Below are 22,207 nucleotides of genomic sequence, written 5' to 3' on the forward strand. Positions count from 1 at the left end.
TCAAATAAAGTGTTTTGAAGCTGTACACACATCATTCCAGTGAGGGTTATCAGCAAGATATTGTATAATTTAACCAGTACTACCAGAAGTGGTCAGTAGAGGGAGCAAGAGGAGTTTTTGGTAACTTTCTGTTGGTTTTGTTTTTGTTTTCATGAACTCAAAAACAAGAGATGAATAGAAGCCAGGGTGAACCTCCTTACAAACTTGAGAACCACTTTATATTGCGTCTGCCTCTGGTAAGAAACCCTTGTATCTCAGGCCAAATATCTTCAGTGCATAAGTATTAGCTCTGCTTGGATTCTGTAGCATTTCTGTTTATTTAAGGTAGGCTATAAAAACCAAGAACATTTGTTTCCCAGGAGTCGTGTTCTATTTAGCAGTCCTGTCCTAACGTGTACTCTTTTAAGCAGCATTTCTTTTGTCCTGCACATGCCACCTACTGTGTGGGTTAATTTCCTGGCAAACAGGTGGGACAATGATGGATTCAGTCACTTATTACAGATGCCAACAGCCTTGCTCACTGGACAGCCAAGATAAGACTCTTCTAAAAGAGAGTTCCTTTCTGTCACCTCAAAAGGGGCAATGTATGGGTTAGCACTGTCTCCTCAAATTCATCATCATGCAAGGCTGTTGAAGCTCATTTCATCATTTTGTTAGGGACTCTTCCCCTATTGATACCTGTATTTAAGTATTATTTAGTCTAAGAAAGGTATATGAAGGATGGGCTTCAGAAAGGTATTTCCCCAATTAGGGTTTATTAATATTCCAGTAAACTGCAGCTAAGCCTTCCCTTAGCAACTACAACTTGAAGGGTAACAGTGAGAAACAGGAATGTACAGCTAGGAGAAGGCATTATTTGTAGCTACTAAAATACAACAATGAGATTAGAGTCAACCTCATCCTAACTTGACTTACCCAGTGCAAAGTATCTCATGGTACATGGTTCCTAACGTTTGGGAAGTTTAAGGTTCTATTTAAGGGAATACTGTCTCTGACATATCTGTTCTATTAGCTGCTAAGTAGACAATTCATCCTTCTGATTTTTCAATCTATCTCCTTTTTAGGAACATGTTTCTACTGTCAGGAAGATAATATGTTCTGGAAGTGCTGCCATGAAGGATAAACTGAAAATTGACTTCCTTTGTAAGTAGTTAATATCCATTCACCATACATTGAACAGTAATTTATTAAGGGATTGCTTTGTGCCAGGCACAATACTAGATACCAAGGATGTGACAAAGAATAGAATGTGGTCTCTGTCTTGATGGACTCAAAGAGAGGCTTCAGTCACTTCCATCTCTTCCTTTTAAGAGGAAAGGAAGTAGAACTTATACAACTTGAGGTAATTATCATGGTGTGTATAAGGAAGAACTTGGAGGTCAACTGTGGGATTTGCATACTGCTGATTGTCTCCTATATGAAACTTTTGTGATTTCTGACTGTCCGGGGGAATGACAGGTGGATGTACTATTCTTTGTTTACAAAAGTGACATATCTTTTAAATAATATTTATTAGATTTTTAAATACAGAGAAGTATATGAAGAATAAAATTTTAAATGGCCCATAATCCCAGCACTCTGGTAGCCCTTACTGACACTTTAAAAAAAAGGAATACAGGGCTTCCCTGGTGGCGCAGTGGTTGAGAATCCGCCTGCCGATTCAGGGGACACGGGTTCGTGCCCCAGTCTGGGAAGATCCCACATGCCACGGAGCGGCTGGGCCCTTGAGCCATGGCCGCTGAGCCTGCGCGTCTGGAGCCTGTGCTCCGCAAAAGCAGAGGCCACAACAGTGAGAGGCCCGCGTACCACAAAAAAAAATAAAGGAATACAAATGCATGGCTAGAAAATTCAAACAAAACAGAAAGGTTCAAAAGGAGAAGTGAAACTCTCCTTCACAGTGCCTCAACCTCAATGCCAAGGATAGCTAATATTGGCCTTTTCTCCTTGTGTTTCCTTATAGACTAAACTTTTATGCATAATACCAACGTATAAATAATCTCTATATATTTTTAAAGATAATTTACACAAAAAGGATCATGTCAAACATAGTTCTGCACCTTTCTTTTTTCACTTAATATTAGAAGATTACACTTGAATCCTTTTGTATCAAGAGACATTCATGTTTGAGACATCTAGGCAGGATTCAGAGTTGTCAGTATATGGCTGACTCTCTCTCTCTCTCTCTCTCTCTCTCTCTCTCTCTCTCTCTCTGGCTATTCTGTAGAATTTTATCTTTGTGAAAATAACTAGAGATTATAACTTGAGACTTATTAGTACTATTCTAGAATCAACCCTCCCCTTACCCAACCCTTTGAAAACACCCATGTACAATGACATGATCGAATGCTCCTAATGGTGTCCAAACGAATGGGTTTGAATGAATGGAGTTGGCCTTTCAAGATGAGAATGAAACAGTTACCACTTCATTCACTTTAGTTCACAACCATGACCAAGAAACTTAGCTACTTTTGATGGAATGACATAAACTAGAAAAAAAAAGAGCTCCATATACTCTGCCTTCTTTGCTGTGGGAAGTTGCTAATTGTGTACACAATTCTGGCATTGTCAGAAATAGTAAGTTTCAATGAAAGACTCTTCTGTCCCCCATAAGTCTTCATTATTCAAACCCCAGGAGTCTTGAGAGTACATTGGGAAGATGTCAGCTTTAATCTTTTCTACTTCTGTTCAGCTGATGGACATCATGCAGTTGTTGGGGTTGAAGGTGTCTCACTATCTGCTAAGCTGGTTGATTTGCCTTGTGTTATTGAAAGCCTGAAAACTGTGGATAAAAACACTTATTATAAAATGGCAGATATTTCCCAGGTATGGACAAGTTTTCTTAGTCTACACGCCCACACATCCTTCAAGGATTTCCTTTCTCCCTCCTTTTCTTTCTTTCAATTCTCTTTTCACCTGCTTGTCATTTCTAATTTCCAGCTCAATTGCACAGGGAATACAATGTCATGTTCAGGTTTGGTGTTTGATCCATCACTTTTCACTACTTTATTTTATCAAAATAGCTTTTAGAGCCTCCTGTTTGCCATTTATAGTGCCTTTCATTATTTGAAACATATGAGCATCTGGGATCTGAAATTCCTGTTAAAGCAGTGTGCTGTTAACTCTGGAGGTTTACATTGGTTCTTATTCATCATCTCCACTGTTGATTTTTTGTTTCCTTTATAAATCAAAATGCTAAGATATATCTTGTTTTCAACACATTCCTTCTGCAGTGGTAAGCACTGGAGCTAAAAAAAAACAACAGCAACCTCAGAGTCCATATGTTGTGCTGCCGAGATAGAGAGAGAATGCATATGAGTGTATGTAATACTTGGTTTTCTGGAAATGGCAAGTAGCATTCTCCTTACTTTTGTGCTCCAGGATTTCTGGTGGTAAGAACGATCATCATCCATTACTAACCCAAGATTTGTGGCCACAGTCAACTTCTTTGTCTTTGTTAAATGCAGATGCTTGTGTGCACTGCTGATGATGGTGTCCACTCTCATCCTGAAGAACCGGTTACCTCTACTGATCTTAAAGCAATCAGGAAAAGTGAAAAGGAGAGAAAGAAAAGCTATATCTGGAAGCATGGCAGTAAGTCATAAGTCCCTTGCTCATTCTGGCTAACTACATTTATCTGCTGGAACCTAATCACTTGTGGGCCAGGGATCTGTTACCACACTTAGGTATTTGGTTCAGTAGGCATCCAGACACTCTTAAAGGAATGAGTCATGTCATGAGCCAGTGGCTTAGAACATTACCTTATCAAATTCAGATAGATATGTGCCTGCCATCAGTCATATATACATTTCACCATGTTGAATTTATTTTAGTTACTCCACCACTTAGGAATGTCAGAAAGAGAAGGTTCTGCAAAACAGCAAAAAAGGTTAGTGGCATGCTATTTCTGTGTCTACTGGTTGGATTGGAAGAGGATTATGAATGGGGGGGAAGGGAGACAGTCAGTTGGGTATTCATTTGTTCAGTCATTTATATGTCCAATAAACATTTGTTGACTATGAGCAACATACCAGGCACCGTGTGCTAACAATTGGAAATATGTAATGAACAAAAACAGACTTGAACCTTGAAGTTATAGGGTAGTCACTTAGGGATCTAGATGTGTCATGAACTTGAAACTTCTGCTAACGCTTTTAAAAGTTTCCAACTGCAAAATCTTGTTTTAAAGTGAACCCATCCAGAACCTGAGAATTGGGAATCGTGGTTGTATTTCTAACCTTATCTCAGACTTGTAGAACCCTGGGCAAACTACAGGAGGAGTACTATGCCTTGGCTTCTTTTTTAATTAAAATTTTTATTTTGAAATAATTGTAGATTCATATGCAGTTGTAAGCAATAGAAAAGAGATACTGTGTACCCTTTACATTGTAACATTCCCATTGTAACAGTTCTTCCCATTGTAACATTTGCAAAACTATAGTACAATGTCACAAATAGGAAATTGACATTATTACTATTCACTAATCTTATTCAAATTGCTCCAGTTTTACTTACTCCTGTGTATGTGTGTGCATGTATTTAGTTCTATGCAATTTTATCCCATGTGTATGTTGGTGTATCCACCCACGCAGTCAAAATACTGAACAGTATTGTCACCACCAGGATCCCTCATCTTGCCCTTTTAAAGCTGCACCTATCTCCTCCTCACTCCAAACCACCAGTCTCTAACCCCTGCTAATCACTAATATGTTCTCCATCTCTATAATTTTGTCATTTCGAGAATGTCGTATAAATGGAATCATACAAAGTATAACAGTTGAGACTGGCTTTTTCTTTTCACTCAGATTAATTCCCTTAAGGTCCATGTGGATTGTTGCATGTATCAACAGTTCCTTCCTTTTTATTGCTGAGTGGTATGCCGTGTTATGAATGTACCACAGTTTGCTTAATTGTTCACTCATAGAAGGACATCTTGGCTGTTTCCATTTTTTGACTATTATAAATAAAGCTGCCAGCAGGTTTTTGTGTGAACATAAGTATTCATTTATTTGGCATAAATGCCCAGGAGTGCAATTACTGGGTATGTTGCATGTTTAGTTTTATAAGAAACTACCCATAGTGTTTTCCAAGTGGCTGCACCATTTTACATTTGCCCCAGAAATGTACGTGTGATCCAATTTCTCTACATTTTCACCAGCATTAGGTGTTGTCACTATTTTTTATTTTAGCCATTCTGATAGATGTGTAGTGCTCTCATTGTGGTATTAATTTGCATTTCCCTGATGGCTAAAGATGTTGAGCATCTTCTCATGTGCTTGTTTGCCATGTATATGTCCAGTTCAGTGAAGTGTCTGTTCATGCCTTTTGCCCATTTTCTAAATGGATTGTTTTTATTGTTGAGTTTTGAGAGTTCTCTTTTATGTTCCAAATACTAGCTTTCAGATATGTGGTTTGCAAATATTTTCTCCCAGTCTGTAACTTGTCTTTTTATGTTCTTCACAGGGTCTTTCAAAGAGCAAAAGTGTTTTTGTTTGATGAAGTCCAATTTATTGATTTCTCCTTTTAAGGATCTTGTTGTTCATGTCAAGTATAAGAATTGTTTGCCTAGCCCAGATTCTGAAGATTTCTCCTAACTATCCTTTTAAAGTTTTACATTTAATTTAAGTCTCCAATCCATTTTTGAGTTAATTTTTGTAAAAGGTTTGAGGGTTAGTTCAAGGTTGTTCTTTTTTTTTCCCTTTTGCATGTCCAATTGTTCCAGTGCCATTTTTAAAAAAGGCTACCTTTTGTCCATTGTATTGCTTCTGCACCTTTGTAAAAAGTAAGTTGGGCATATTTGTGTGAGTTTTTTTCCTGGGTTCCATTAATCTGTGTTGATCACCGATTCTACAGTGTAGCTTTGTAATAAGCCTTGAAATCAGGAAGACTGATCTCAGTTTATTTTTATTCAAGATTGTTGTAGCCATTCTAGAGTCTGTAACTTTCCATATACATTTTAGAGTAAGTTTGTCTATGTCTATAGAAAACCTTGTTGGAATTTTGATAGGAATTGCATTAAACCTATAGATCAATAGCTTTACTATGTTTAATCTATGAACATGGTTGCTTTGGCTTTATACTGTCAGTCAACAGCATTCATTGAGTGCCTCCTAAATATAGAACTACATTAAGAATGGTTCTAAAACTCTTTAAGCTTTAGTAAAGTAGCACAATTGTAATATAACTTCATTGTTTATTGTGTTTTATTTCATAGGTAGGTCACTGACATCAAACAAATTAAAGAAGTCAGCTTTCCTGAGGTAGACAAATCGTAATATAACTTTATTGTTAACCTATGCTGTGTTTTATTTCACAGCTCTTTAATTTCAAACAAATCAAAAAAAAAATCATAAAGATTACTTTCAAGCCTTCCTTCTCACCTGTAACCCCCACTCCCATACACATACACTGAATTTGATTCACTGAAAAATGAATTCATTGTTTAATGTCTGATAACTCTGAGAGCAAAAGATACAATTTGATCAGTGACCCTGTGTATTTTAATCTGCTTCTTTTCTGTGATATTTATTTTTAAAAACCATTTCTTGGAAGCCAGGGTTCACTCTTACCAGCAGTTGTTTGCAATTACTTATTCCCCCTCAAAGTTCTAATCTCTATTTGTGGCATGATGAATTGGTTGCTGTGGAGATAATTGTCTAAAACTGGATTTAAGGGAGAATATATGGCTAAGACCCAGTTTTTATAGGAAACTCTCTAATAATAAAGACGTGGAGAAGTGGAATCTGGGAATTTGGATCTTTAAACCAAATTACTTCCAAGTAACAAAAAAATTATAGTTATTTGCCAGTGTGGGTCAGCGCAAATAATTAACAACTGAGGCTTAAGGGTCGTGCCTCTGAGGAGGTCTTTAATATAGAGTTGCAGATTGAAAAGATTAAATGTCTCAAGTAATTCGATTGGGAAAAAATAAGCTTACTGTACAAAAATATAGACCCTGATCAAAGTTTCCTTCATAAATAGCATTGTTTAAAGTAGACATTTGATTGGATGTATCTTAAAGAGACCTAATTAGTTGAATTCATTTGTATGTAGGAAGAGGACATTTCTGCAAGATACAGGGTGTTAAGGGACGTTACTGGTATTCCTTCTTCTCCAACTTTGGTTCAGCACGTTGAACCTCCTGCAGTGGAAAAGGAAGTGAAAAGACTGCTGCACTCAGATGCTGAAGCTATCAGTGTCCGTATCCTTTTATACTAAATATTTTCTGTGTAGTCTGTTCCACCCCAAATGCACTTGGTGACAAGCTCTCATTTCTGATATTGTGTGCTGATGTTAACGTACAGAACTTATGATTTTGGGAAATGTTACTTTCTAGCTAGGAACAGTACATTCATGTAATAGAAAATATTTACTTGTGTAATTCACTATAAAGTACTTTTCTATACTAGGAATCCAGATGCAAATGGCCTGAAGTTGGACTAAATTAAATAGCACTGTCAGCCAGAGAGCCTCTTCCCTTTCAAGTTTGCCTTCTGCTTTCTTTCTGCTTTTTACTTGACTGCCTCTCCTTTCAGGATGGGAGGTCGTTGCTGAAGGTGAAACCAAGGAAATAGAAAGTCAAGCCTTCATTCCAGGTTTTGAGATAGCCTCAGAAATGAGTGGCTATAAGCAGTGTCATACCTTACCAGGTGCAATAATAAAGGCAAAGCAGGAGCTTCAGAGAGGGAAGGTGTCGACTGTGTGTAGGACCATTCTCTGTAAACTCACAGGCCAATCACAGAAAAAGGGTGCCTTTGCCCTTCTCTCCTCGTATTGGTCCCACAAGTTTAGGGGTTTTAGATTGGGGTTCTAATATCCCATCCATCCCTGCTATTCTAAATTCCTGTGGGCTCTTGGATTCTCTCTGAATATTTTGATCATTGAATACATGAATGAATGTTACAGTGTTTTGCCTTTCCTGTCCTTGTTTTATAAAGGGAATAATCTTCCTGTGAGAAAAAATATTTTTAAAATTCATTGGTTGCCCAGTAAACTTGAGGGGGAGTATAATTGCAGCTGGAGTGGGAGTCATTTGAAAAGCTTCAGATGGTTTCACCTTCCTTTTGCTTAAAACCCACAGAATATGGTATGTTTCGGGAGATGGTCAATGACTCTAGCAGTAACAGTGATGAAGTTGAGGATGATGAGGAAGATGAAGAGGAAGAGAATGACTATGATGATAAGGATGAAGACAAGGAAGAGGAGGAAGATCATTATGAAGTGTATACAGAAAGGGAGCCACAGGACAAGTTCATTGAATCTGGCCAGTGTGAGGCAAAGGAGGGAAGCAGCTCAATGGGTAAGTTAGGGAAGAACAAAGGGGTGGGACAGAGTGGATGGCAGTACTAAAGACTGACTCTAAACACGTGTTAGTTGCAAAGTTAAGTTTGAGAAATTATTGCTCAGATGTGTAGTGGAGTTTTAGTTGATTTGGATTTTGGTCCACTAGTTTAGGCCATGTTTAGATACATGAAGTTTTTGTCTATCTCTGTTAGTCATGGAAATTCAGAAGCAGACTCATTACGTGGAGAAAAAACTCCAAGAGAGTCAGTGTAAAGCACAAAGAAGGAAGGAGCGCATTATGAAAGTGGAAAACCTAATGCACAAGGTAAATTCTTGTTGGCTGGTATAAATATATCCTGATATCTTACTTTCAAAATCCCATCTTTGTGTTTCCACTCATGTCATCTCTGTGCAGCATTCTGGTTCATTCATGAACCTGAACAACCTCTTAGATACTCCTAATAAAAATAGCCCTATTTCCTTTTACCTGAGTAATTTTGATCATCTTATATAAGCATTTTGGGGAGGGGACCAGGAAACTTGAGGTAATAATTGCCAATATTGAACATTTAACTATGTGAAAGGCATGTACAGAGCTAAGCATTTTACTGTATTATCTCATTTCATCCTGACATCCCTGAAATATAGGTGCTGTCACTATTCCCATTTTATAGATAAGAAATTGAAATTCAAAGAGATTAAGTAACTTGCCAAGGACCATAGTAAGTGGTAGGGCATAGATTGAACCCTGTTGCTCTGTACCAAAATGTATTCATTACAATGAGAGAGAAACTAAATTAATTTAAAATTTTTATGATGCCTGCTTGAACAAAAATTAATATCATGCTTTATTTTTATTAATACACATTAATACATATTTTATTAATACACATATTATCAAAATGAAAATGTATGTTTAGGCCAGGTTTGCTTCCCTTTTTATAGTGAGGGAAATTCTGAAGCATCTGGAGAATTCCTTGCCAGATTTCTTTTTCTGTAGAGCTGTTGTCATCGAAGGGGAGCAACTTGACACAGAACTATACTTATTTAGAGTGTTGTCCTTCAGAATAACCAAGTTAGATAATAGATGTGGACATACTTTGAAAGATACAGATATATGGTACTATGATTGTTGTCGTGTGCAGTACTAGTTAAGAATGGTAATATTCTGCCCTAGTGCAGGGGAATGAAGGAGTCAGCACCAGATTCCAAGCCAGCTCTTTAAGTAGGTCACCATAGTCAAAGGATTTGTCTAAACTAGAAAAAGGTAACATGAAGGCATTCTAACTCTTTGTTTTAGGGCAAGAAAAAAAATGCCATGTAGGTTGTATAAAATCAAATCGAATGGCCCTGCAGTTGGAGAGTGTAATTTTTATACTCTAAATCCTTTTTAAAATGTGTTTTTATTTAAGTAGAGTTGATATACAATGTTGTGCCAATCTCTGCTGTACAAAGTGACTCAGTTATACACATAGAGACATTCTCTTTCTAAATCCTTTTTTAAAAGTACTGTTTTGGGGCTTCCCTGGTGGCGCAGTGGTTGAGAATCCGCCTGCCGATGCAGGGGTCACGGGTTCGTGCCCTGGTCCGGGAAGATCCCACATGCCGCGGAGCAACTAAGCCCGTGAGCCATGGCCGCTGGGCCTGCGCGTCCGGAGCCTGTGCTCCGCGACGGGAGAGGCCACAGCAGTGAGAGGCCCGCATACCGCAAAAAGAAAAAAAAAAAAAAAAAAAAAAAAAAAAAAAAAAAAAAAAGTACTGTTTTGTTACGACTGACAGTTTTCTTACTTATCAAATTATTTGCCAAACTCTTTGTCTCTCTTGGTTCTCTTTTCCTTTGAGACTCAGCATTCATTTTTTATATAATTTGTTTTCCAGAGTCATTTACAGTCTGTGCTGGAGCAGCTTAAGCTACAGGAAAAACCAAAAAATGAGCAGGTGAGAAGTGTGTTTTCACATCAATCAGAAAACATTTGATGCAAAGAACCCCACCCCCCCGATCTCATTTCTGGCTGTTCTTTTCACAGGACCAGTAGTGGCCAAATCTTCTAAATGAAGGTAGCAGATTGGAACAAAGTCTTTGTGAAAATTCGTTCATTCAGCAGATATTGAATGTCTATTAAGTGGAAAGCACTGGATGTACACACAGTGTTGAATAAGACGCATACAATACTTGTCCTCATGGAGCTAACAGTCTAGCAGGGAAGATCAACAGCAAACAAATCATCATACAAATATAAAGGTGCAAATCATAAAGAAGGGCTGTGAAGGAGAAAGAGTCAGTGGTGCTATCTGAATAGAGTCCTGAATTAAATTGGGGAGATCATAATCAGCCTTTCTGAGGAAGTGATACTTAAGAGACCTGAAGGAAAAGTCCAGGCAAAAAGTGTATGAAGAGCTTCTTGGGTGGAGCGTATGCCAGGTCCCACATTGGAAAAGAGCTTGGCCTCTTTGAGGACCTCTGCAGTATTTAAAGTGAGGAAGAGAGTGACTTGATGTAAGGTTGGAGAAGTAGGCAGAGGCCATATTGTATGGCCTCATATTGTATGTATGCAGTCCATGATAAGGAGGATGTGTTTTAGTCTTAAGTGCAATGGGGAGCCCTTGGAGAGCTTTAAGCAGGAGAGTCACATATAATTTAGAAGTTTTAAAGATCACTTTGATTATTATCTGGAGAATGGATTGTGGGAGGGCAGGACTAGAAGCAGGGAGGCCAGTTAGGAGGCTGTGGGGTCGTCTAATAAAAGGTGATGGTAACTTGAAATAAGGAGGTGGCAATGGAGATGGAAAGAATAAATATTTTTTCTTTTTTTATTGAAATATTGTTAATTTACAATGTTGTGTTAGTTTCAAGTGTACAGCAAAGTGATTCAGTTATATATATATATATATATATATATATACATATATATATATATATATATATATATATGTATGTGTGTGTGTGTGTATTCTTTTTCAGATTCTTTTCCATTATAGGTTACTACAGGATATTGAATATACTTCCCTGTGCTATATAGTTGGTCCATGTTGTTCATTTTTTATCTATTTTATATATAGTAGTGTGTATATGTTAATCCCAAACTCCTAATTTATCTCCCCTCCCCCCTCTTGCTATACCCTTTGGTAACCATAAGTTTGTTTTCTATGTCTGTGAGTCTATTTCTGTTTTGTAAATAAGTTCATTTGTATCATTTTTTTAGATTCCATATGTAAGTGATATCATGATATTTGTTTTTCTCTGACTTACTGCACTTAATATGATAATCTCTAGGTCCATCCATTTTGCTGCAAATGGCATTATTTCATTTGGAAAGAATATATATATATATATTTAACTGCACTAAAAATGTTTTATAACAGCTTTATTGGGATATAATTCATATACCATACAATTCGCCCATTTAAGTTGTACAATTCAATGACTTTTAGTATATTCACAGAATTGTGCAACCATCACCACAATCAATTTTACATTTTTATTACCCAAAAAAGAAACTTGTACCCATTAGCAGTCATTTCCCGTTTCTTCTGATCCTCCCACTCACCCCCCCCCCCCACCCAGTTCGAGGCAACCACTAATCTACTTTCTACTAGCCTACTTTGCCTATTCTGGTTATTTCATATAGAAAGGAAACATATACTACAAGGTCTGTTGTGTCTGGCTTCTTTCACTTGGCATAATGTTTTCAAGGTTAACCCATGTTGTGGAATGTATCAGTATTTTATTCCACTTTATGGCTGAATAATATTCCATTGTACAGATATACAACATTTTGTTTACCCACTCATCCATCAGTTGACATTTGGGTTGCTTCCACTTTTTGGTTACCATGAATAATGCTGTTGTGAACATTTATATATGAGAGGATGTATTTTAAAGGTAGAAGTGATGGGAATTGGGCCAATTACTGGGTTTTGAAGGAGAAAAGAGCGTTAAGGATGTATGCCAGATTTCTAACTTGAAAGACTATTATTTAAAGCCACAAGAGAGTGAGCAGAGTGAAAAGAAAAGAGGGCAGTGTGGGATAAGTGAGGGTCAAGTAGCTGTATAGAAATGTATGCTGGTTCCAGCCCTATATGTTGAGGGTAGGGTAACAGTTTTAAAGAGACTGGAGGTCGTATTATGAGGATGGACTTAGCATGGGGCTTTTTGCGGGGGAGCCCGCGCCGTGCATCTTGCGGGAACCCGCACCTTCAGCAATGAAAGTGCGGAGTCCTAACCACTGGACATCCAGGGAATTCCCGAGTATAGAGCTAGCTCTTAAGGTAGCGATGCCATCCCCCATGCTCATCGCCATACAGACAAGGCCAGGAGAATTCTTATGTTCTGTGTATTCCCTTCCCCTCAGCACATCACTCATCCAAGTACTTCTTATAAACAGCCTTGTGAACAGTTAATGCCAGGATTGCTTTAGCACCCACTAAACATCTTTGTTTTCCTCCATGTAAGTAGTTAGTATTGGGGGAGTGCTATTTTCAACATAGAACTACAGCTATAAACTTTATTCACTCAGAACCCTTTATGTTAGCTCATTTATTCAACATAGATTTATTGGGCACCTACTTAAAGCTAGGTTCCACAGGGAACTACAAAATGCTTATGACACAGTCTCTGCCTCCAGTTTGGGAAAAATACATGAGAGGGATAGGAATTTAAAGGAACAAGAGCTCACTTTTGTCCATGGAGATTAGGGGAAGCTTCATAGAGAGATGGTGTTTGGAGCCTTAAGAGGTGGGTAAGGTTCTAATAAAGAGATAGAGAAATGAAGGCATTCTGTATAGAAAGTAGCATTCACAGTGGCTCAGAGGTGGTGATGCCAGGCTTAAGAGTTTAGATTTTTGGTGTAGGTCATAATAAGCCCTAAAAGCTTTTTCACCTGGGGAGTAACTCAGGAAATTTTCTCTGCCAGCAGTATATAGGAGAAATTGGAGGGGGGAAAGACTAGAGGAAGATGTAAGTGATAGAAGGAATCAGAACTTAAAAATTGATTGGATTTCCAGGACAAAAAGGGAACAAAGAGTAGTGCAGAGCCTGGGTGACTGGAAAATGGTGAGCCACTAACAGGAATGAAGACAACTTGAAGAGGATTCTTGGGGGGTGGGGGATGCAGAAGATGATGAGTTGAGTTGGAAGCACTTTTTAAAATGGGAGATCGGAGAGTGCCTCATGCATAGAAATGATCATTGAAGCTCTGGGAATAGATGAGTTAGCCAGGTTGACTGTTCAGCAAGAAGTTTGAACCTAAGGAAAAACCTCCCTTTAGGACGTGGTGGGAGGAGAAAGCGCCCATAAAGGAGAAGGAACTGGGAAAGTCAGTGGTCATAATCATGGTCAGCATCTGAGCGAAAAGATGCTCTCAATTACTACAGCTAGCAATTTTAGCAGTTTGGTAGCTCATGTCCAGCACAGGATCATTTTGCAATGCTCCATTTCTGTCATTCCACAAAATGAAAATCCACACTGATATGGGGTGAGCTAAACTGAATAATACTCAAAAACAATCTTCGTCTCAAAGATAGTATACCTGAGTGTTATTGGTCACTTTGCCATTGCAAGTAAATAAAAAAAAAATTAAATCTTACATCACAAAATGTCCAGGGCTTCTGACTTAGAAAGCATCAGGGTAAGTAGAACGTCATCAGACTCGTCATTGGTTAGGACTCTGAGCCAGTTCCCAAGGGTCTCATAACATGGCAGGAAGCAGCAGCTAAGATTCGGTTTAAGACATGGTGTGTTCAGTGGGGCAAGAGGCTATCACAACTGCCTTATCTTCTGAGTCTTAGACTGTGGCTGCAGTGATCCCATCTCCTTTGCCCCTACAGTGAGCTGTGACCTCTGTACACTCTTCCCAGAAGTACAAATTCTTAACAGCAAGCATATTTAATTTCTTCAGTATATTCAATTTTGAAGCTTCCTTTTATAAGTTTGGCATGATAAAGGACAACATCATTGTGTTTGCGTTCTTGACTGTGGCACTGTTCTTTGCAACATTGTAATACTAAGATAACCTTATAAATGCCAAATTGCAGTCTTTCTTTTTGGTTTATATAAGTAAATTCTAGATCAAGTAATGGAACTTAAGATTTCAGATGAATTTTTCGTGTTTTTCTGCCTCTCCCTACAGCTCATTTCTCTACAGGAAACACTGAACTATGTTCTGAAGAAGTGAAGAGAGCCTTCAGCCTGGCACACAAACCTTGGCTTCACCATCCAGACTGAAGACCTAGATGAAATTGTGCCTGTTTCTTCCCCTTTCATTGCCTTATGTTGCATCATTTGTATTTGTTTCTCTGAACGTTTTTTTTTTTTTTTTTTTTTTTTGCTAGTTATATTCAAAGTTCGTAGCCATGTAGAAAGGGACAAAGTATAAAAAAGTAGTAGACCTGAAGACCCAACTCAACTATGGGACTTTGCTTCTCTTTATCAGTTTGAGAATTAACTTAAATTGTTTCTCTTTTATAGTGTCTCAGATGATTCAGCCATGCTTGCCAAAGGCACAGTCTAACCTGAAGGCTATACAGCTGGTTTGCATAGATTTTTAGCTTTTTTTCTTCTGTTTGTTTCAAATATTTCCTAAAACATAGAGTCAAACCATTTCTGCCAAGGGCTAGGACCTGCCACAGTGATTAAGTGCCTATCTGGCAGCAGTTGATACTAGGTTGTATCCTGTCTCTGTTCAGGCATTAAAGGCTGCTTTCCGGCTCAGGGATGATTTCTTGCTGCTGCTATCTTTGTTCTGTTGTTAAATGGTTTTAGGATTGTGTCTGGTTGTTATTTGGCAGCTATGGGACTAGTTAGAGCAGAGATGAAATTCTGAGCTGTTATGCTTATTCTGAGCCTCTTCTTCCTAACCCCCATCGAAAAAGGTTAGGAAAAAAACAGATACCTGTGGGAGCTCCCTGGTTACCTAGTGGTTAGGATTCCAGGCTTTCACTGCTGTGGCCTGGGTTCAATCCCTCGTCTGGGAACTCCCATAAGCCTCGTGGCCAAAAAAAAAAAAAAAAAAAAAAGAACAAAAAACAACCAACAAAAAACAGATACTTGTATTGCCTGTGAAAACTTCCTTAAAAACCCTGGGCCAGTTTGGTGATTTTTAGCTATGTTAAGATTTTCTAGTCTGTATTCTTTAAGCAATAAATAAATTCCTTAAGTGGATTACTGTCACTTTATTTAAACAGCTCCCATGATAAATACATTCATATCCAAAAGGAAACTGGTGAGACAAGCAATAAATTCTGCAGTTAGGAAATGAAAGAAGATGCTGTCAGCACTGGGACATCCTTCTAAAGAGCTCTTAGGATAACTCCCAATGAACTAAGCAGATCATCTCATATTCACCATACATCGTTGGGATTTTGAGAGAAGGTACAGAGAAGTAACAAAAATGGCAGCTCCAATATTTGCCCTGAATTATATTGTAGTGGAAGGAACACAAGGTTGGAATTCTGGCTCTGCTACCTAACTTGGGCAAGTCCCTACACCTCTTAGAGCCTCTATGTCCTTATCTGGAAATCAAGGGAGATAATGCTTATCACCAAGAGACATCTGAAGGTTTTCTGGAAGTAGCCCAGCTAGACCCAGGTCTGGTCCCAATTGATGATGTCGGTGCCACTCTAGGAAATGAACCCCCAAGATTTCTCTGCCACTTTTAGTGCTCTCATTCCAAGTTGAAGGTAATAAGCCAAGGGCAGAGAAGGGGAAGTCAGTATGCATGGGCAGGGCCTATGGAGAAGGGATGAAGGCAGAAGGAATGCTGGGGACAAATGCAGGGAAGAAGTGGGTCTAAGGGAGAGAGACATGGACAAACAAAATGAAGCCAAGATTAGGAGAAAAGTTAGAGGATAGCTTGAAAACCAAGATGATTTTTTAAAGTTTTTTTTTTCAGAAACCCAGAATTTAAAAGATGAGAAGAAAGAATAGGGAAAAGGAATTATCAGAGGCAGAAATTGGGGGAAGAGGCAGGGTTTGAAAAGAAGATAGACCTTTCCAGATGAAGGATGGCATAGCACTGGGGCAAAAACATAAAAAGTACCCTGGGGACGTGGCTGGAGAGACTGAGGCCAGAGAGAGTGGCACATAGACCACAGGTGGCATCCAGAGATAAGAAGTAGAAGAGCCCTAGTCCAGCCTCTGTCCAATACGGCAGCCCAAGAGCAGCCAGAGCTCTGCTGAGAGACAGTTGGGAAGGGAAGACAATGGGAAGGAGCAAATTTGTGTATCTGTGGTGCCCTTCTGTTCCCTCTACTACCACATCTTGTAACCCTGGGTAACTGCTTCCCCACTGCCCTCCAGTCACCCAAGGCTTATTACCGCCCTGACTCCCTCCCTCACCCCAACACACACACGTAATATATCATGAAGGTTTCCTTTTCTACAGCCCAGTGATTATGACTTTGGCATGTTACAGAACTGCACTGTCCAATATGGTATCCACTTGCCATGTGTGGCTTTTGAGCACTTGACATATGGCTAGGCCAAATTGAGACGTGTCTTTCCACATAGGCAAGGCTCAACTGCAGGTGGCCCCAGGCCTTGGCAGAATGCCCTGTGATCCTCCTGGAAGCTGGGAAGATGGGCAATCTCACGAGGCTTTGAGACAAGACCATTTCTCACTCACCTCACTGTTATGAGGGAGGCTGTCATGGGGCAGTTTCTCATCTGCCTCCCTCATTCTGGTGAGCATGAGACTTTCTGCCTGCCTCCCCACTCCCCTGCCCTTGCCCCAGAGGGTCCAGCTGCAGGCCATAGAGCTGCTGAGCAGCGGTGTGGAGTTGGTACTCAGCAACATGGTGTCCTGCCATGCATGTTGCATGTCATCTGGCCCCTTTTGTTTCAGTGTCATCCTGTGCAAAAGCGACACGGGATGGATCCCATTGCTGATCTTGCTTTTGCTGTCTCTAAGTAACAAAGTGCCTGGATGTATGTGGGTTTCCTGTTATTTTTTACCAGTTGAATCTGTCAGCTTACTTGACAATTTCTAAGACTTAGTAAAAAAAGAAAGAATATAAAATATCTCAATAATGGCTTTATACTGATTACATGTTGAAATGATAATACTTTGCATATATTGGGTACAATGAAATATTAGTAAAATTAATCTCACCTGTTTATTTTTACCTTTTTAATATGGCCGCTAGAAAATTTAAAATTGCATATGTGACTCACATATTTCTGTTGGACAGTGATGTTATAGATCAGTGAAGAAAGAAAAATTGGTGATGGGGAGAAGGGACTGACAGGGTTTTATTTTGCCAGAAAATGGCATTTAAAAAAAACAAACTATCGCCACCAATTCACAGGGACATTTTAACACACCCCCCGAAATATATAACCCTAATCTCAGAATAAAGGATAGACTTTTAAATTGAATATATGTAACTTTATGGAAACTCACTGTATTGTCCAGATTTTTCTCTTAATGCTTTAGGCTGGTGAAAAATTCCTCAGATTGATGAGGATGGTGTTGAAGAACCATTGCTATAAAGAGCTCATCCCATGAGCTGATAACTAGCTAATTTGTGTGGGGCTTTGAGAGGCGACCAGCCCAGGTAACAGTGGTGGACGGGGCTAGTGGGGGGTTTCTTCCTGTCATGTAGGTGTTGGACTCTTCTGGTGGCCTATGTTTTGCAGTGTTCCTATGGCTTCTTGGCCCCACCCTCTTCTCCCACACCCAAATAAGGTAAAGATATGGAGTGTCAGAGTCAAAGAGTGTAACCCAAAGAACCAAAGTAAACAAATACGAATTTATTCTTTTCAAAGCAGAATTTAAGGGAAAGGGGAAAAGCACCACAGTGAGTGGCAAAGTTAACTAATTTGTGCCCAGCCCCGCCCCTTCATCCCAAACTTTTCTAGACTTGTGCGCCACCCTTGCCACTTCCCCAAATCCCATCCTTGTGACCAGTCCTCGCAGCCAGCGAGCAGCATCGCAGGCTTCGATCTGGCCTCAAGACTGCACTGGGGACAGCAAGGACATTGAGCAGGTGACCCTCCAAATGCAGCAGCTGTGGGAGGAGATGGATGCTGAGAGCTGAGCCCTGACCTTGAGCCTTTCCCTCTCCCACAGTCATTGGTGTTTAAAGAACAAGGAGCTGAAGTATTCCTTTGTTCTCAGGGCCAGATTTTGGCAGGAAGGCCCAGAGACAGAGTTGCCCAGCTGAGCAGGTGAGTCTCCACAGCCCTAGGGCAGGGCCCCCACTTTCTCCTCCAGGACTGTTCATCTTAAGGTAGCTACTTTCTTAGTTATCTGTCACCTATGTCAAGGGAACTTTGAGGAGAGTCTTGGCCTGAAATGGTCTCAGAGGCTGTGAGTCTGCCATTGAGAATGTCTCTTCAAGGAATACTCTAGCCCAAATCTGACTATGGAGCCCAGATCCCAAACACACACCTCAAGTATCATGGGTATTCCTTAAAATTCACTGGGAAGGAAACCATCTCCCAGGATTTGCCTCTGCTTGGCCTCAGGGTTTCACATTACCATGGCCTGCCAGCCCAGCTCCTACAGTACAACAAACTCAGACAGGTTTCTCTACAAGGAAATATCTCCAAACTTTGGGCCTGGAAGGAAATGGGCATTTGAAGGCCTTTCCATTCTGGAGGGAAGAGTGCATATCCTCCTGGGTAGGACCCTCTCTAGGGAACCATACAACAAACAGCCTGATGTCCTCCAGCCAGTCAGCCTTCCTTAATAATTTCCCAGTCAACCTGACTCCACTCTGCTCTCACTAGAAGCAGAGGCACCCTCATAATGGTTTCTTGGCCTCTACCAGATTCTGCTGAGAATACATTACCTATCAATCCTAACTGTTCCCCGATACTATTTGACAACAACCCTAGCAAACACATTCCTTATCGCTAATTCTAATCCCACAAGCCAGGGGTTTTCATTAGGTTGCCTACCCAGCAACTCCCTTCACCACCCTTCCAGTACCGGGCCAAAAACTACGCAGCATCACACACAATACCTCTAGGACACAAGATACACGACAGATACTTAACAACATGCTACACATCTCAGGAAAGCCCACCTTAATTTGAATTCACAGTGCCCAAAGACCCGTTTACCTCACTGCGGGAAAACTGTCCACACATGCTGCAGTGACTATCACTGGACTATCAAGCGATATACTCACCTCGGGCATCAAGGTAAACCCAGGACCACTGTGTCATTGACCTCGCTACTGAGAATTCAACTCTTGACTTGCTGCTTCAGTCTACCTATAGCACAAATCCTACATAACGAGATCTACGTCTTCTCTACCATGGCCCACTGCAGTTGCCACAGGCCCTCAACAGCCCAATATCTCTTGGGTGGAGTAGCAGTTATGAAAAGGATTTTCCAGGACTTTCCTAGTAAGATTGTTTCATAACCTCTGCCCTCTTTACCAACTGAGCAGGTAAGTCTCCACAGCCCTAGGATAGGGCCCCCACTTTCTCTTAGGCAGGCATATGCCTCAAAGACCCTGAACTCTGTGTCCTAGAGCAAATTTTTTCTATACTATTCCTACCTACAATCTAGGCTCCTACAAATATAGCTCCCCAGCGCCAAACCCCAGTAACTGAAGTCCAGGCTCTCTGTTTGATGCCCACCTGCCACCTGCTCGCTATACATCACCAGTGCTCCTGCCCAGAGACCTCATGAGCTCTAAGGAAGATGTCATGATGAAGTCTGACACCCTGAACCTGTGGCTTAGTGCCCCCTGGTGATTCTAGAAGGAGGCAATCCTTGGCTTCTGGACCCAAGCCACTGCCTTCCCTGCCCAGCAGTAGATAAATCTACCTTCCCAGAAGTTCTACCCACTGGCCTACTTCTTGATTATAAGAGAGCACCCCAACCATCTCACACCCTCCTGACCTTGGTAGCAACTGCTACTTTCTTTAAGGCCCTGAGCCAGACTTAGAAACTGGAAGGGGAAAGAGGATGTACTCTGTGTCTTAGCCTGGCTAGTTGTTCCTCCCTTTCTGCTTGGGGTGAGTAGAGCGTGGATTTGTTATATTTTGGCCTCTGAACCGTTGTTTAGAGGAGCCCAGGAAGATTCACCCAAGGCCCACGTCACCAGGGAACAAGGTGTGGAATGAATGAAGAGAGCAGAGTGACTCTTCCTGTTAGATTCCTCTGTGGCCACAGGCTTCTGTTGCTTTGGTCTTGAGGACAGCTCACCTCAAACATGAATGGAGAGACATCCTAGGGGAGCAGCCAGGAGGCATCTGTCTGTCCAACCAGAGGCTGGGACTAACAAAGAGCAAGGCAGAACATTAATACTTCAAGAGGTATTAGAATTTAATGTGTGAGTGAGGCCAGGGGAGTACTGATGTACAGTAGATATGTAGGATAGGTATGTATGTATATAAATGTAGGCAAATTAAGTCAATTACAGGATTCTAAGTTATAAAGCTCCTTTTGGTAGAAAGCTGCCTAAGTGGGTTCTGACTCTGTTCAAAGTCCCCAAGCCCACCCCCCATCCCCCCACCCCCACTATCTACTCTGAATAGTTTCTGGATAAAGGGATCATGGTATATGTTGCCTAGGAAGACTTAGCTCAGTTTGAGGACTGGGTTCACCTTCCAGAGTTAGAAAGAATGGTTTTATGCAAAGGAAGGCCTTACTGTTGTCTGTGGAAAGTGGCCAACTTCCTGATCTGTAGCCTGTGGATACCAGAAAAGGGCCGCTATTCAGGATGGCCTGTTGCATCTGCCTTCTGACTAGCTGGGGGATATCAGCCACCTCATCTGATTCAGCCTAAGAGAAAGAAGGGTCACAGCCTGAAAGGGTGTTGGGTGGTCACGTTCCTCCAGTTTAGAGGGTGGCTTCACCTTCCTCACCCAAGGAGAAGCCCCCCTTGCTGAGCAGCTGCTGGCCCTTCCCCAGGGTTGTGAAGGCCAACTCAGAATAGCCAAGGGTGGCTTCAGCTGGGTTCCCAGAGCAACTCAGCTGGTCTCTCGGGATGCTGAGGTTTTCAGGAAAGAGGAGGATCTGGGGAAAATATTTAAGCCCATAAGTATTTCTTTAATGTTTCCCAATATAAGGTGAAAATAGGAACCTGAATGAACTGTTTCTCCCCTTGAGAAAGGTCTGCCAGGGACTGAGGCAGAAGGAACTGAAGATATTCAAGGAGGAAACAGCATCTAGGTAGCATCGGGATGACTAGATCTATGCCTTTGAGCTGAAGTTATATGGCACACATTGCCCAGACTATTTCAGGGGCACTTTGCGTGGGGAGTGGTGTGGCGGGAGTGTCTTCAGTGTCACCTCCCTGTGTTGGGCCAGAGAGTAGGGCTAAGTCCCATGTGTTCACAGTGCTGGAGCCCTCAGGTCATTAGGCTCCCCCAAATCCATCATTCCATGGAGAATGGAAAGGGGCCAATGGGCACTGCTTCACTCTGCAAGGCAGCTTCTCTGCTCCCCATCTGAATGGCCTCCAAGTGCCATTAGCCTGGGCTGCAACAGAATTGTACTTAAGGGACTGATCTCAAACTTGAAGATTAAAGGGCACATATCTAAAATCAGAGGAATCATCCCTCTCCCTCCCCCAGCCCTCACACACCCACCTCGCATACCATCGAATCCCTGCTGCTGCCTGGAGCCCAGATAACTCCCGCTGAGGAATGTGGGGCCAGTGGGGACTGGAAAGGTTTTGGTGAAGACTGAGGGAAGGCTTTGACCAGAACTGGGAGAGGACCGTGGACTATAGGATGGGGATCTGGTTCCATCAGGAGGCCAGCAGAGTGTTGGTAGTCACATCAGAACTTCGCACACTGGGGAAGGCATGGCGGAGCTTCTCCATAATGTCTTCCAAGCACAGGCTGACATCTTGGCTCTTTGACCCCACATCATCTGAGTTGGAGAAGAAAGATGTGGGAAGAGAACTAGAAATTCCCTTATGAGGCCAAGGGGCCGAGGTAGGATGCTGCCGGCTGAAGGGTGAA

The 22,207-nt window shown here is 41.0% G+C and overlaps 2 protein-coding genes across 6 annotated transcripts in view; one reads left to right on the top strand and one right to left on the bottom strand.

Annotated features, from left to right (window-relative positions):
* Nucleotides 1-170: 170 nt before the first annotated feature.
* On the top strand, nucleotides 171-14,453 carry TAF7L (TATA-box binding protein associated factor 7 like). Its single transcript, XM_059050172.2, has 12 exons — nucleotides 171-236; nucleotides 1,065-1,143; nucleotides 2,690-2,823; nucleotides 3,465-3,591; nucleotides 3,831-3,886; nucleotides 6,216-6,257; nucleotides 7,126-7,198; nucleotides 7,533-7,646; nucleotides 8,078-8,296; nucleotides 8,493-8,605; nucleotides 10,159-10,218; nucleotides 14,409-14,453. The coding sequence occupies exons 1-12, from the start codon at nucleotides 171-173 to the stop codon at nucleotides 14,451-14,453; spliced, it is 1,128 nt and encodes a 375-aa protein (XP_058906155.2).
* Nucleotides 14,454-18,008: 3,555 nt separating this feature from the next.
* The window catches only part of DRP2 (dystrophin related protein 2), a 48,424-nt gene continuing 44,225 nt past the window's right edge, over nucleotides 18,009-22,207 (bottom strand). For 3 of the 5 annotated variants that reach the window (XM_059051030.2, XM_067023055.1, XM_067023053.1), the window contains one exon: nucleotides 21,889-22,115. In XM_059051030.2, the coding sequence (XP_058907013.1) occupies nucleotides 21,991-22,115 (125 nt within the window). In that variant the 3' untranslated portion in view covers nucleotides 21,889-21,990. Of the gene's footprint in view, nucleotides 22,116-22,207 lie in introns of all 5 variants that reach the window. The other 2 variants (XM_067023051.1, XM_067023052.1) reach the window with 2 other exon arrangements.

This window comes from Kogia breviceps, chromosome X, assembly GCF_026419965.1.
Source record: "Kogia breviceps isolate mKogBre1 chromosome X, mKogBre1 haplotype 1, whole genome shotgun sequence".
Taxonomy (NCBI): domain Eukaryota; kingdom Metazoa; phylum Chordata; class Mammalia; order Artiodactyla; family Physeteridae; genus Kogia; species Kogia breviceps.